Below are 16,085 nucleotides of genomic sequence, written 5' to 3'. Positions count from 1 at the left end.
TTGCCCATCCATCCCCTTCCATATGCAACGGCCCCTCTCGCAGCGCTTTAAATCAACAATTTCTAATTTCAATCGCAGCTGTTGCACCTTTTTCTGACAGTTGCCACGCCCACGCTTTCCATTAGACATGAGGTTAGCCGCATGCCTCATAAACGCAAAGCCAAACATGTCTCTCTCTCTCTCTCTCTCTCTTACTGCCTCTCTCTCTCTTTCTCTCTCTTATCTGCATTTATATCTGGTTCTACAACAACTTCAAGCTAACAAGAAATAATGCGCCATTGCTTGCGCACTTCATTTGCTATGCACAGCCCACAATGCACACTCACACGCACACTCACACACACACACTTACACTGCCACGCCCACTCATATGGCTGGCAGCTCGAGCATTGCCGGCACACGCTCGTTTGCTGCGGCATTAAAGTTAACAAATAGAGCTTAAAAACTTGCTGCGTGTACGCTACAGCCACGCCCCCCACCCTCGTCTCCATGCGCCACCCAGTCACGCCCCTCGCTGTGTGCGTCAAGCTGCGGCTGCGGCTGCGGCTGTGGCCCGGCTCCGACTCCGACTCCGGCTCCAGCTCCGGCTGCTATTGGTTTAATTAGTTTACGCGCTTTATAATTAAAATTATGTATTGTAAATCTGTTTTAAGCTGCTCGCATTGCCGCCAAATTGTTTGCTTAATTTCATTAAGCGCGCTTAAAGGGCAACTTTTCATTTGCGCTCATTTTCGCTTCTTCTATTTTCATTTCATATTCAATTATGGACGAGGACTAACCGCATTTTGTGCCACTTGGGTAATTAATTAGCTGTCAGTCTATCCGTCCGTCCGTTCGTCCATCTGTCTGTCCGTCCGTCTGTCTGCCCGGCCAAAGAGTGTCACAGTGTCAGCTTTCTAATTGACATGCCATTATTGTAATTAAAATAACTCATACGCAGCGTGCGACGGAATTCCTCCAGCTACCCAATTTCCCGGCTCAATTTCCAATGCTAGCTAGGAATCTCTCTGCATATGAGCTGCTCTCTACGGCCATAAATCAAGCTGTGTGCCGCGTGTGGCCCTGTCACATGTAGCATCGCATTTATTTATAAACTGGCTAGAAAAAACAACACAAAAACAACAACAAGGAATAAATCAACTTGGAGTGCTGCCGACTGGCTAATACCCTAAATGCCTAGCATTATCAGGTATATGCCAAAGGCGCATATAGCAACGGAGGTAATAGCCTACACAGCGGGTCTTGACTGGCGAAAGTATCGAAATTATCGATTGGTATCGATTGAAATGCAAGAGAATAAGTTATCGTTAATATGCTAGTGATACCTCTTAGTGTGAATGTTAATTTACGACTTAAAACTTCATACTTATACGACAGACAGCTAGACGAGTGAAGATACAGACAGACAGACAGGCAAACAAATGGAGGGACGGATGAACCTAGAGACTAATAGAACTATGACAGGACAGATTTACAGATTGACAAACGGACAGATGAATAGACTATCAAACGGAGGGCTATGTGGAGGACTGAACAAAAAAACGAACGGACGAATATATGAACGAACTAATATACATATCCCAAACGGACATGGCTAGACTTAGTGTTCTATCTTCCCATCAAGAATAAATATACATATTTTTTATGGAGTCTACCCCTTACATGCAGTCTTATAAAGTCAGTATATCTTGAATCACATTGTTGTATGGGCATAACAAGTTATATATCAAGTATATCAAGTTAGGCAGCCAGAAATACCTCTATAGCATATGCAATACGTAAAGCATTTCCAAATATATGTCTATTGATTTTTAAAAGTCACGAAAGTTCTCTTTACAATTTAGCTTATTCAATTACCTACAGGACAAAAAGACAAATTATCCTATAGCATACTCAATATAAATGCTCAGCACACCCCATGCTCTCTCCCTCTCTCTACACTCACTACAGGGTATTCAGTGGCATAGCAATGTTGTTGTCTGTTGCTGGCGCTGTCATTTGTTCGAGTCTCGTTTTGATTTTTGTGGCAAAATAATTGTCGTTTAGGTAATAAAATGTGATTTATGGCTTTCGGCGCTTCACACACACACACACACACACTTTCAGTTTTACTTTTCGCACTGCCCTTGATTTTAATGACGCCCCGGCACGCCCACTTTTTGGTGAGCAGCAGAATAACATGTATATAAATCACACTTTTATGGCCAACAAAATCTAAAGCGTTTCGCCCACAATCAAATGCAAACTGTCCACAAAAGCTCCCACAGCAACAATAACACTTACGACAGCAACAACAACAACCCGTTTAATGAAGTGCGAGTCTCATGCCTTGTGTTGGCCACCTGTCTGCGTTGTATTTTAATTATGGCCATCGAGGCGTCTAATTGCCATAAAAAATGAAATGTAAATAAGCAAGTGAGCTGAGCAGTCCGGCCATTTCCACTGATTAATGCACGCACTCCCCACGGCGTATACGTAATGTCGTGAGCGCATTACGTATACGTCATATTTGATTTACATTTGATTGACCAAATGACCTTTGCTTAGCTTGCATTGATTTTTAATTAAACTAGAGCTAGCAATGGGTGTTTTTATACCCCTTGATGTACCTGATGAGGGCGTGAGGGCTGCGCGATTCGGCAGTTCCTTCACATGAGTATTAATTATAGATAGAATATAAGTATATAAATGGATTCATAAGCTAAACGAAAGTTGTAGTTGTTGGAGCTGATAGATATGCCCATCCCTAAGCTGCCTACAGGGTATTCAAAAAGTTCTATCTACTTGATGGCTCGCACTTGGCAAAAGTGTCAAATACAAATGTTGGCCAATGGCAATGCAAAAGTTGTTTGCCCTGAGTATATACGTGCGTGTGTGTGTGTGTAACCCACTTGTGGAGCAAGTGCTTGTGGTTGCAAATGAGATCTGAGTAATTGAAAGGAATTTAGCAGACCGCAAATAAATTGAATTGAATTTATTTTATCAAGTGCCAGCCGAGCTGTTCTCTGGCTCTTGCTGGACTGCTTTTTAATTGCAATATTGCTTATCAATGTCTGTCGGCTGTACAATAAGACTTTCAATTAAACCAAAAAAAAAACGTAGCTAATGCGCTGCCCGCTGTGGGCCAGCAGCAAACTTGGCCTCAAAACAAATTGGCCAAGCAGCGCGATGCACGGATTGCAGCTAACTGATTGAAGGCACACAAGCCCAAGGAAAAACTGAGCCAAGAGCCGACTAGTGGCAGCAGCTGCGGCTGCACTAAGAAAAACACAAAAGTGCAGCCAGCCACTGCACCACCCAACCACTCAGGCAACCACTGCACCACCCATTGCCACAATGACAACATTTTCCGCGTCGCACAATTTTTCACTTAGCTTGCAGAAATTGCAGTTTTCTTGCTTTTTGTTACTCTTCTCTCTCTTTCTCACTCTGTATCTCCCTCTCTCCCTCTCTCACTCTCTCTCCCTCTGCATTGTCCGGCTTCCCACGGCTTTGGCCAATCACGCATTTGTCCACGGCCAACAGAGCGGCACAAAGACAAAAGATAACGATTGATGGGCTAGGCAAACAATAGAGGGCGGCTGCGTGCAGGGGGCGTGGCCGAAATGCGGATTTAAGAATAGCTGTCAAAAAAAAGAAAGAAAGAAAAGCGTAACAGAACAGCCGAAAAACGCTGAGAGCGCTATAGAAGAAAAAAAAATTAACAGCAAAAACCAGCTTAAAACAAAAATATGAAACTAGTTGATAATAGCCAGCAAATACCCTGTAAAGGCAACTAGAAAAAAAATAGTATATAAATAATCAAGAATGTTGTAGTAGATCAACCTAGACTGCAACAAAGGAACGATATAGATTTTATCGATTATCCATGTCTCCAATAATCATATATATATAAAGACAATATTTTTTTACCCCATATAGTATAGGACTATTAAAAAGATTTAATTTAATTTTTTTCCCTTCAAGAAAATATTTTTAAAAATATTTTGAAAAAATTTTCAACATCCATCTCAACATCTCTCTCTCTCTCTCTCTCTCTCTCTCTCTCTCTCTCTCTCTCTCTCTCTCTCTTTATGGCTCTTAAGAAACAAGCAAATTAGCTTTGACATATTCCATTTGTATAGCCCATACATACATGTACATATACATATTCATATCTATATACATATATATATATTTACTCTGTAGCACCAAGATAGATCATTTGAGAGCCAACTGAATGCAATGCAATCTAAGCTAAGCTGCTTATTTCTTATTTATATTTTTCTTGATATCTCAATTAAATTCCATAAAATCGAACTGAAATCAATCGCATATAAGCTGTCAGCGCTTTAGAAATTGGGCAGACCCGCTAAGCTGCCCGGCTGCAGGGCATAAAAATGTGAGAAAAACAAAATCGAATGCAATTTATTTTCTAGTTACTGTTAAGCTGATTGCAACTGGCGATGCCCGCTGCTGGCAATGGTATAAACCTTTGAGCTCTAAGTTCCAGCGAGCCCCAGCACCGACCCTACAGCCCTGCCCCAACCCTCCCTGGCCGCCCTGACATGCCATGGCAAAAGAAAAATAAATAAAAGCATTTGCCCAGCCGCGAGTTTTGCAGTTAAAGAAAAGCAAAGCGAAAAAAAAAGATGCTTAAAAACCTATCAACAGAGCTAAACTTTGATTGTATTTGCCGTTATTGCTGCTATGACAGTTGTGCGAGGGGCGAGGCAACAAAGGGTAGGATTGTAAAGCTGAAAAATGCCAATTTGAGAGGCGCGTCAAAATTGCAAATCAAAGTTTAGCGTCGGCAATTTGAGTGTTTCGAGTGTTTTGTATGAGTGGCTTGATTGAATGCCTGATTGACAGCCAGTCAATCAACGAGCCAAGGCACGCCGACAGCCAGACAGCCGGCGGACAGTTGACAAATCGTCAGGCCCCCAAATGGGCTCGGTTAATTTGAGGCAATCACAGACCAAATCGAGCCTACGGACAACTCCTGCTCACATCGATTTCGAATGTGATTTCTATGAATCGTTGTAGTTGTTGGCCATTGTTCGTTCGTGTTGCTGTTGCTGTTGCTGTTGTTGTTTTGCTAACCTTTCTGGCCATGGCCTGAAAGGGTGTTTTATGCCTTGCCAAGGATCAATCAATGTGTTGTTCCTGCTCATCATCTGCGGCCTCTCTGCATCGCCCTCAAAATGGGCTGTTGAGTGTTGACTACAATTGCCCCAATGGCCAGCAACAAATGGGGCGGGCCCATAAATGGGGTTTGGTAAGGCTCGTTTGGCCCTCGCATAGAAAATGCACATTTTCCCCTCAACTTGTTGAAAAGTTGCTAACAAACAAGTTCGAGCTGGAGCTAAGTGCCTGAAAGTTTTAAGCTCAACTCCATCAGCAAATCAGATAGGTATATGTAGATGGGTATGGTGGAAAAATAGCCATTAATGGCAGGCTATATGAATGAATATTACTATTATTATATATATTATGAATGTTGCCCAACTTGCTGTTCCATTCTTAAGCTATGTATATCAAGGTTTATCAGCCATTATTTATCATTATCCATTATCATTAACATTATTACATTTATCATTTATATAAATATTTACATTAGCATTGACATTAGCATTAATATTGTTATTGACATTAGCATTACTTATTATTTCTTAGTCATCATTATTAGCAGTAACATTAATATTAGAATAGAGTTTTAAATTAAATGAACATAAGCATGCACATCAGCATTAACATTAGTTTTAGTATTAACATTGGCATTAGCATTTAACACTAATGTAAGTCTTAGTATTGGTCTTAGCACCAGCTCTAGTATAAGTATTTGCATTAGCATTAACATTAGCATTAGCATTGGCATCAACATTAATATTGGTATTACTAACATAACGATTAGCATTGGTCTTAACACAAACTCTAATATAAGCAATAACATTAACATTAGCATTAGCATTGGTATTAGAATTGCCACCAGCACTAGCATTAACATTGCCATTAGCATTGACATTAACATTAGCGTTAACATTCGTATTGGTTTTAATAATAGCATTAACATTTAACACTAATGTAAGGATTGGCATTGCTCTTAACACTAGCTGTAGTATAAACATTAGTATTAGCATTAGCAATAGCATTAACATTAGCATTACCAATAACATTAACATTGGCATTAGCATTGCCAGCAGCATTAGCGTTAACATTGTATTCGTAATAACATTAGCATTAACATAACATTAAAGTTGATATTCAAGTTGGATTGTCATTATCATTACCAATTTCATCACAACTATAATTAATACAATCAAATTATATAGATTCATCGAGTAGCTTTATCAATACATTTAAACAAATATGACGTATGCATATCCACTCTTACTTTCATTGACTTTAGCACTGACAATAACAGAATCCTTTTGCTTCAGCTTTTAACACACAAACCCAACGAAATCTGGAAGCAGCTAATACATCTGCTCTCGGGAGGGCCACACAAATTGCTTGCTAATTTTGAAACCAATCAACGGCAGCAATTGCACACACAACAACAACAACAGCAACAACAACAACAACAACAACAGCAACAACAACAGGAACAGGAACAATAAAGAAAACAGTAAACGAACAAAAGTCCAACAACGTCTACCAAACCACATCCTCACATTCACAGACAGCCAGATAGCCTCCTCCTTCACCTTCTCCTCCTCTTCCTCCCCCTCCTCCGGTGCAGATGATGCTGGAGCAGTTGCCAATCCACCAAAAAAACTGCCCATTAGCACGTGCTGTCCATGTCAATGGCTAAGCCATTTTATTCCACTCGGAAGGAGGAAGTGGCAAGTGGTCAGAGCAGAGCTGAGGAGTGGACGGGAGGGGTGGGGAGGGCAAAATGCTCGTAACGTGCATGTAATTGTGTCACCAGGGATGGGGCCTAAGCCGGAAAGTTAAGCCCGTAGCTGGCCCGTGGCCACTTTTGCTGCTGCCACTTAAAAATCCACTTAATCCCGCCGTCTTAAAAAAGACGCAAAGCAAGCACGGAACTTGGCGAGCGTTGCCCCACCCGCGCCGCACACCCCGCACCCCACGCAGCCCCCTGCTGCCTTCTTTGGCCATTTCTGTGATGTATTCAAACTGCAAGTCGATTGTTATTTTTACGCCCGTAGCGGAAATAGACATCTCCCTCCCTCTCCCCTCTCGCTCGCTCTCAAGCCCTTCGGCAACTTCAGCAAAAACTTCCAAGACAACTTTGTCGAAAGCATTGGGGCTAAGTCAAAGTCCTGGCTGAAGTCTCAAGGCATAAGTACCAGATGATGAAAAAAGTGAAAAGAGTACGAAGTAAAAGTTTTGCCGCCTAAAAGTCTGTTAAGACCTACAACTAGAGGTCATCAGGTAGGGGAGGCGCGGAGCGGAGGGTAGTACCTGCTATTATTGAAAGTGCCCGCTGAGTAATTTCAAAGTTTAGCAAAGAGGCCGTACATGCCCCGCTCCTCATTTAGTCCCGTTCGCCTTGTATTGAAGTCGAATTGATTCTTTATAATAAGTATGGATTGTAGACGACTTTAAATCACTTTTATTATAATGCCCTACTGACCTGCTTCGCCCCACTGCTCCGCGCTGCATGCAATTGATTGGCTCAAGTACAAAATTCTTCAATAATTTTGCCAGCAACTCCAGAGTTTGGCAACTTTTCATTGTGTGTGTTTTTTTCTCCATTTCTTTGCTCTTCATACTTCATAAAAGAGCAGCAGGCTATGCACATGTTATGCCACACCCACCCAGAAGCCGCCCGGACCCTCAAATTGAGTCCAAACAAGATTTGTGAGCTGAGCCCAAAAGAAATCCTCTTTTATTACCCAACGAGCAGCGCATTAAATATTCTTGCTTCATTTCACAGTAACAGTCGATACACTGCAAGAATCAGAGCTAAATTGTTTTGGTTTTTTTTTTTTTTTCAAATATATAGAAAAGATTTACAATGTGCTTACACTTCATTTCTTATAGAACAAATAATATAAAATATAAATATATATTTTCTATTTATATATTTATTTATTTTCTATTTTTATTAATATTAAAAGTGTATTAAAAGGAAGGTAAAAATATAAATTATGACAAATACGACTTCATTATTATTATAATTTTATTTAATTTTTTTTTTTTCAATATATATTTTTACTTAAAAATTCTCAAAATAAAAAAAATTAAATGTATTAAAAATTTGTTAGTTTGATCTCAATATACATAAATATTTTTTATAATTAAAACTATCAAAATTTTTGGTATTCAACGGCAATCTATAACAATTTCGTTCAGTGTATTATTGAGTCAGTTTTTTGTGTTTTATTAGTCGGATGCCAGCGCCTTCTCTCAGGATTTGTTTTACAATTTAGTCACGCGCTGCGTTTCGTTTTTTATACCCTGAACCCATTGAAAATGGGAAATCAGGGTATAATGGTTTTGTTAAAAGTATGTAACAGGCAGAAGGAGGCGTGGCAGACCCCACAAAGTATATATATTCTTGATCAGGGCGAAGAGCTGAGTTGATTTAGCCCTGTCCGTCTGTCTGTCCGTCCGTCCGTCCGTCCGTCCGTCCGTCCGTCCGTCCGTCCGTCCGTCCGTCCGTATGTATGAACGCGTCGATTTCAGAAGATATAAGAGCTAGAGACTTCAACTTTTTTTTAAAATGTCCGTAATTATCACGCGCATATCGAGTTTATCACTAAAAAACGATAACTCATTCCGATACTTTTTTATCGATAAAAAACCTTATCGAAGATCAGTTTAAAAATTATATCTCCTACATCTTTTAAGCTAGAGTCTCCAAATTTAAAATGTATACTAAGATGAATTTTATACAATTTCGGTTTTTGTTAAAATTTACCCCCCACCCCTATATCCACCCCCTCACCCCCATCTTTGTAGAAGTCGTATATCAAATACTAGAGACTTGAGCTTCGGTATACACATACATTTATACATCATGATTACGTTCTGAAAGTTTCATTACGATCGTACGTCTAGAAATTAAATTATTCAACAAATAATTTCTCAAAATATTGCCACACTGCAGCGCAACCCAAGCGCAATCGCTTGTATATGCGTGTGTGTGTGTGTGCGTGTGTTTGTTTGTATGCGTGTGTGTGTATGTGTGCGTGTGTATGTGCGAATTATTATTGAAATATCAGTTGCTCGAAGGGTTCAGGGGATCTCGTAGTCGAGCAGTCTCGACTAGAGCTTTCTTACTTGTTTTTTCTGTCTCTCTCTCTCTCTCTGCTTCTTCTTCTTCTACTTTAGCAATTTTTGTACACCTTTTTTAATTAATTTTATTTTGCTTGAGAGCGTGCGGCGTTTATGCGCTTCAAAGGATGCTAAGCAGCAGCAGCAACAACAACAATAACAACAACAACAACAAGCAACAGAGTTCTACTAATGTTAATGGCCATGGCAAATCAAAATGGCGACACGCGCGCTTCCGTTTCCGCTCAACTGCAAATTTTGTCGCTTGCCTATTTAATTTATATATATTTATTTAGGCTTTCGCTAGCAGCATTTCTAGTTAATTAGCCTAATGACTGCTGTTCTGCTTCGTCTGCTTCTATGTCGACAGCGACGGCGACGGCGACGTCTGCCAACCTCGTTAAACAGTCGAAAACTATTCGAGCTGACATCAATTCAAATCTACTTTGACTCTCGTCACCGCCCCTCTCCCCCACCACAGCCTTGGCCATGGCCAGAATATGCAAATGATTCCATTATCTAAGTGCCCGCCCGCAAAATGGGTTGAATTTTAATCCCAGCAATGGAATCAAACTCATAACAGTTATGCCATTGAAACAGTCAATTGCCCACGGCTATTTTCATACTTAATTGATATAGCATTCCAATGGCCACAAATGAAATTTAATTTTCATTTTAAATAATTTATAGCGTTTTGAGAGGGGGAAATTTCATATTATTGCAGTCGACTCTCATTAATAAGATTTGATTCTATTCTAAAGTATTTGTTTTATATTTTTATTATAGTTGAAGTAACTGTACCTGGATAGAGTTGCAATTTCTGTCATTCGCCTCGACCTCCGCATCGACCTTCAAATTCAAAGTGACTTGAAAGTTTTGTTACTCGCGATAAATAAATGTATTCAACAGTGGTTGTAGAGCTATGCATGTATGTATGTATATTGACTGCACATATTATCACTATAACACATTATTTTGATTTGCACTAACACTTGCCAATTTAACTTTTATAAATTGCCTTGGCAATTCGAACGATCAAAGAGCTTCACTTCACTTTACTTAGCAGGCAGCAAAAGCTTCACACGCAGCCACATGAATACTCATGCATGTCTGCTCATACACTTACATGTGTGCGTGAGCATGCTTTAAAATACTTTACTAAATCCACATCAACGCTTTTATACCCTGCTCACTCAACTTGTGCAAATATTCTGCCTGAGCGTCGCAAAGACTTTTCGGAGTTTGCTATGCCCTTCGCTCAGAGCGTAAGGAATTGTCTTTCTTTCTCTCTCACTCTCCAAATGGCAAAAGCTCAATATTTGTGCACGCATATGCAATAGCTTTGAGAGAGCCCAGAGCAGAGAGTAAGCTGGCAAAGATAGCGGGACTTCTCATGAGCATCGATGATGATCATTTCGGCCGGGCAGTCAAATGCGCAATAATTGTGAGAGAATTTTTTTTTTTTTTTTTTTAATAATCGAAGATGAAGGCAGAAGTTGAGCTTGGCAGCTGATGCACTCAATTGCTGTGTTTGACAATTTTGTTCTTGTTGTTCCATAAGTTACTGTTGCTGTTAAAGTCATCAGTATAATTCAATGCATATTTATATTACTAATAATAAGCACATATTAAGTACCATATATTATAATTCTAGTACATAAAATTCACTTCTTTTCACGCCTATCTGTTCAGAGACGCGTTCGTGCGCAGTCCATCAAATTTATTGATTCATCAAAAATTACTATGTTAAACTTCTTTGTTTAGCTTCGAGTGCATCGAGTTGAAAATCGAGTAAACTTTTCAAGTAAATGCTTTCACACATAAACTCCAGAGATTTATGCGCCAAAGTTATGGAATATCTTCCAACTCTTTCGCAATCGACCACAAAATTTGAAAACTCGAGTCGAGCTCTGAAAGTGGGGCACATCTTCAATTAGAGTTGCATGGAACTTGGGCGAAAGTTCAAGAGCAATTTGTATAAAGTTCTGGCAAAAGGATTTCATTAATATTAAAAAGACAACAAATAATATGTTTTTGTTCTTCTTTTGGCGTGGCAACTGAATGGAAAGTTTGCCTCGGCTGCAGCCAGCTGTGCAATTTGCTCGAGCTCTGCTGGACTCCAGCTGTGGGTGTGCTTTTGGCCAAAGTCCTTTTGGCCAAGTGCAATTGAAATGCCACTGGAACTTTTAATGTCCGACTGTGATTGATGGGGAGTGTGCAAGTGAAGTGTGTGTGTTTGTGTGTGTGTGTGTGTGTGGATCAAGGTATTTCGCCCTCTTCCAGACTCTCATACTCATCGTCGGCTACGGGTATCCGTGGGATGTACCGCCTGCGCCAGCGACTGACGGGAACTGGCGAGGGTGAGCGGGGTATCGGTATGGGTCTTGGCCAGTTTATGTTGATTGTACTGAAATCGAAGTCGCCGTTCGTCAAATCGATGACGGGCAGCTCCTGGTCGTCGTCCGACTCCTGCTCCACAACGATTTGCTGCACTTCGCCTCTGTCCGGCAGCCAGATGCGCGTGCTCTCATCGCTGCTGGCGAACATGCTGCCGTGGGGATGGAACTGCAGGCGGTGCACCGGCTGCCTGCACCGGCTGTGCAGCACGGCCATCAGCTGCCCGCTGGCGGCGTGCCACACATGGACGCGCCCCCGATCCGCGCCGGCCAGCACGTGCTGCGAGTCGGGGGTGTAGCAGGCCTGCAGCGGCAGCTGATCCCGGTTCGCGTAGCTCGCATACGTCTGCCCGAGGCGCCCGTTGAACGCATCCACGCTGAAGCAGCAACCGGAGTCGGTGCTGACCAGCAGGCTCTGGCCGTCGGGCGCGAACTGCAGCTGCGTCCACTTGGGCCACTTGGCCCCCTCGGACTGCTTGTAGTCGAATTTCTGGCACGGCTTGCTGCCCATCTTGCGCACGTCGTAGATCTCAATGCGCTGCGTATTGTTGCACGTGGCACACACCAAGCCGGACGGATCGAAGGCCACCAGCGGACGCTGCAAGTGCTTCAACTTCTCCGTGTAGCGCTCACAGCGCAGATCCCACATCAGCACACGATCATCCCAGCCGGCGCTCAAGAAGTGATGCGCGCTACCAGGCTGAAAACAGAGGCCACGCAGCGCCCTCTTGTGGCCCTTGAAGTACCCCAGATACTGATGACTGATCAAGTCCAGATATCGTATGAGATAGTCGTCCTTGAATAATGGGAAGAGGCACGAGAAAACTCTTAAGAATATGATAAATGATGCCATTAAGCCTATGCTTAAGATTCTCGCTAACCTTGCTGCACCTGGTAAGCAACTCATCTAAATGTCATCTTACTTCTCCCTCTATTTTTCCGAAGATTAAGACAGGAGTACTAAGCACTACTCTTACTCTTTTTGAGCTTATCCAGGCACGAGAGAGTTATTCAATGTAGGCTAATTTATACTGCTACGATTTCCTTAATATTCTCGCTAACTTCTTTCAACATGTTCTTTAGCTGCTAGCTATCCTATCTAAAATTCATCTTACTTCTCTCAAATTTCTCCCTAGCTCCTGTCTTGAGCAAGCCAGTCAGACACTAAGAGAGAACTTTAGTTCTATTTTTGATCCTCTTCTCAGCTTTTTCCCAGCTTTTCTCTAGATCGTCCTAAACTTCTAATCTACCTTTTCCCCAACTGCTGTCGATCTTCTGTCCAGCTTCTCCCAGTATCTAACTGTCTTCGTCTTCATCCGCTTCCCTCTAACTCTCCTCTTCTTTTACTTTCTCTCCTCTGTAGCTCCTCTCTTGCTTTTCAGCAGCGCCTCTCCAACTTTTCACTGCCTCCAACAGGCACTTCCCTACTTTCGCTTCTGCTGCTAGCCAGCTTCTCTCTGTCTTCGCGCTGTATTCTTTCCACCCCCTATCTCCCCTTACCTTGTTTGAGCTATGCAGTAGGCGATCATTTCGCTGCGTAAAGCAAGCCAGCTTGGGTCGATAATGCTGCAAGTTGGCCAAGGACAGCTGCTGCAGGCTGCGGCAGTCGATGACCAGCAAATAGTGATGATCGCAGACCAGGAGATGGCGTCCGTCCTGCGAATAGCACATGGATTGCTTCAGCTCACACGACTCCTCGAAGATCTTGGCCACGCGAAATTCTCGCAACGTCTCAGCGTTCAGTTTGATGCTCATTTTGGAGTGAGTCGATTTCAAAGTTCAGGCAAAATTAGTTTTGACTCGCTGCCAGCTGCTTGAGGCGTAGACAAGGATGTTGGGCCAGTGCTACGCCTACTTCGACTTAATTAAATCAAATCTAGCCAGGCAGAGGGCCACGCCTCCCTCTCGGCTGCAGCTGGTCACTGTTGCATTTGACTTCATTTCCATTTTGTGGCTCCCGTTGCGTCTCATTAGGGCGCTGTTATGGGGGGGCGTGGCAAACGACTGTCGAGCTGGCCACACAGTTGGCATTGGCTGTAATGCCACGCCCCCTCTCGCCCAGCCACCTCCTCTCTGTGGGTATTTAGGCCGATTCGCGTCATTAGTGCTGCAACAGCATTCGACCAAATGTTGCCATCGGCAGCGGCTCCCCAGATGCCAGCATCCAGCAGCCAAGAGATGAACTAAATTAGACAGCAGAAGTTTTCTCTTGGCAGCAGCAGCCGCAGCAGCAGCAGCTGTCGACTTGCGAGTAAATAATGAAAACTGCAAATTGTTTATTTTCTGCATTCTAATTACAACAATTACTTATAACAGTGAGCAAAGCGGGAGAGAGAGAGAGAGAGGGAATATCATCAATGTTAGATTAAGGCGATAGCAAGTACATTCAGATTTCATATACATTTAATCTATGTGTGCTCATATACCTATAAGTGGAGATTGAATACGAAAAGTTACTCAAAATGGAACATGATATATAAGAAAATACGAAAAAATGAAGAGAGTGTATGGAATGAGAAAGCATTGAATATGGATTATACAAAACATAAAATTTTAAAAATTACGTATTAATCATGAAATACATGGATGATGAAACTTGGAATGTGAATTGTGGATTATGAAATATGGTATATGATATAAGCAATATGAAATGAGGAATATTAAATATGGAATATTAAATATGGAATATGAAATATGGAATATGATATGGCGAATATGATATGGGGAATATGAAATATGGTGTATGATATAGGGAATATGAAACATGGATAATAAAACGTGGAATATGAAATATGAAATATGAAATATGGAATATGAAACATATAATATGAAATATGAAATATGGAATTATATATGGTGAATATGACACATGGATAATGAAACGTGGAATATGAAATATGAAATATGGAATATGGAATATGAAACATGGATTGTATATGGAGCATGGAATATATATACATACATATATCAAGATATTTTAAATATGGAATAGAAATGGAATATATAACATAACTAATTCACATAGGAATATATATCATGAAATACGAAAATTATATGTGTAGAACTACTGGAGTATATTAGAATAAAACACTATTACAAAAAAACGTAAGAAAAAATAAATATATCTACAAAAATGGCAAAAAAAAATAAATAACTATATTTGAGTAATTTAATTTCAACTAATTTTCAGATATACAAATACTCATTCATTCATGGTTCATTCAATAAGAGCTTCACAATAAGACATAAACATATTTATATTCAATCGATAGACTCCCTGACAGAATGGGATATGCGACATTTAATCTGGAACACGAAAGTAAACATAGATATTACACATATGCATATAATATATAAGCATATATACATATACATTATATATTATTAGATATTATATATATATTACATACATATACATTGTTATATGATGCTGAAATCAGAGTAAAAATATCAAATATGAAACGTGGAACATATAATAACATTTATTAATTTACATAATGAGACAAAACATTTAAACATAACAATCGAAGATTCGCTATGAAAAGTCTTTATTTAGTTTATTAAATTATTAATGAAAGATTCTATTGTATTCTAGGGTATAAAATAAAATGTAGCAAATGTAACAGAAGCAGGCATCACTGGCCATCAGCTGAATGCAAATTTCAGCATTAGATCAGGTGTTAAGACCTCAACTAAACGCTGGCTGTATCCATGGCAAATACCTGGACGCAGCCAGGACTCGCTGACTCGCTGAGTGACTGCCTCGCCGAGCCGGGCCGGGCCGGGCTGGGAAATGAATGTAATTGTAATGTAAGCGGAAATAAGCGCGGCTGATGCTGTCGTTGACGTTGCTGTGCGAGCTGTGCGCATTTTAATTAAAATTTATAAGCCTTGGCCGGGGACTACTTGGCTGGCTGGCTGGCTGGCTGTGTTGGGCTGACTGGGTTGGCTGTGCTGACTGGGCTGGCTATTTGGCTAGAATATCAGTGGGTCCTGCGCCAGGACCTCGCGTGGCGTTTTAAGCTTTTAAGTTGCGGTGGATTTGCGTAGCTATGCATTGGATTTTATGCGAAAATCAACTGCGGTGCGCATAAATTAAAAATCAAGCCACACAGAAAACAAACAGAATATAGAAAATTAAAAAACAAAATGTATGCGAGATGTGTTTTTATAGTAAAGTAATATTTATTTGTTTTATTTTTATTTATATATTCTATTTATTATGTTTTATTTATTTTTTTACATTTTTTCATGTATTTATTTTATTTTTATTATTCAACTTTTTAATATCAATATATGTATATATATGTATGTATATATTAAAATTACTTTAAATTCCATATTTAAAACGGACGAATTTTTCTGCATAAACAATCAACTAGAAATAAAATATCGAAAATAAATATAATCCGTGTTGATCAAAAATAAAAATCATGGCTACTTTTCAAACAGACCTCGCTAGGG

General features: G+C 40.6%; 2 protein-coding genes across 2 annotated transcripts in view; one reads left to right on the top strand and one right to left on the bottom strand.

Moving 5' to 3' along the window:
- LOC108649650 (uncharacterized) overlaps nucleotides 1-16,085 on the top strand; it is a 203,819-nt gene that overhangs the window by 35,551 nt on the left and 152,183 nt on the right. The gene's annotated exons all lie outside the window — the stretch shown is intronic.
- LOC108649646 (WD repeat-containing protein 82) lies at nucleotides 11,223-13,607 on the bottom strand. The gene is made up of 2 exons (XM_018098624.3): nucleotides 13,122-13,607; nucleotides 11,223-12,417 (listed from the first exon to the last, which is right to left on the bottom strand). Exons 1-2 carry the CDS (start codon nucleotides 13,374-13,376, stop codon nucleotides 11,485-11,487), a joined length of 1,188 nt encoding a protein of 395 aa, XP_017954113.1. The 5' UTR covers nucleotides 13,377-13,607; the 3' UTR covers nucleotides 11,223-11,484.

Source organism: Drosophila navojoa, chromosome 3 (genome assembly GCF_054131105.1).
Source record: "Drosophila navojoa isolate 15081-1374.11 chromosome 3, UAZ_NAV_1.0, whole genome shotgun sequence".
Taxonomy (NCBI): Eukaryota; Metazoa; Arthropoda; class Insecta; order Diptera; family Drosophilidae; genus Drosophila; species Drosophila navojoa.
Note: the sequence above shows the minus strand (reverse complement) of the source record. Positions and strands in the feature narration are given on the sequence as shown.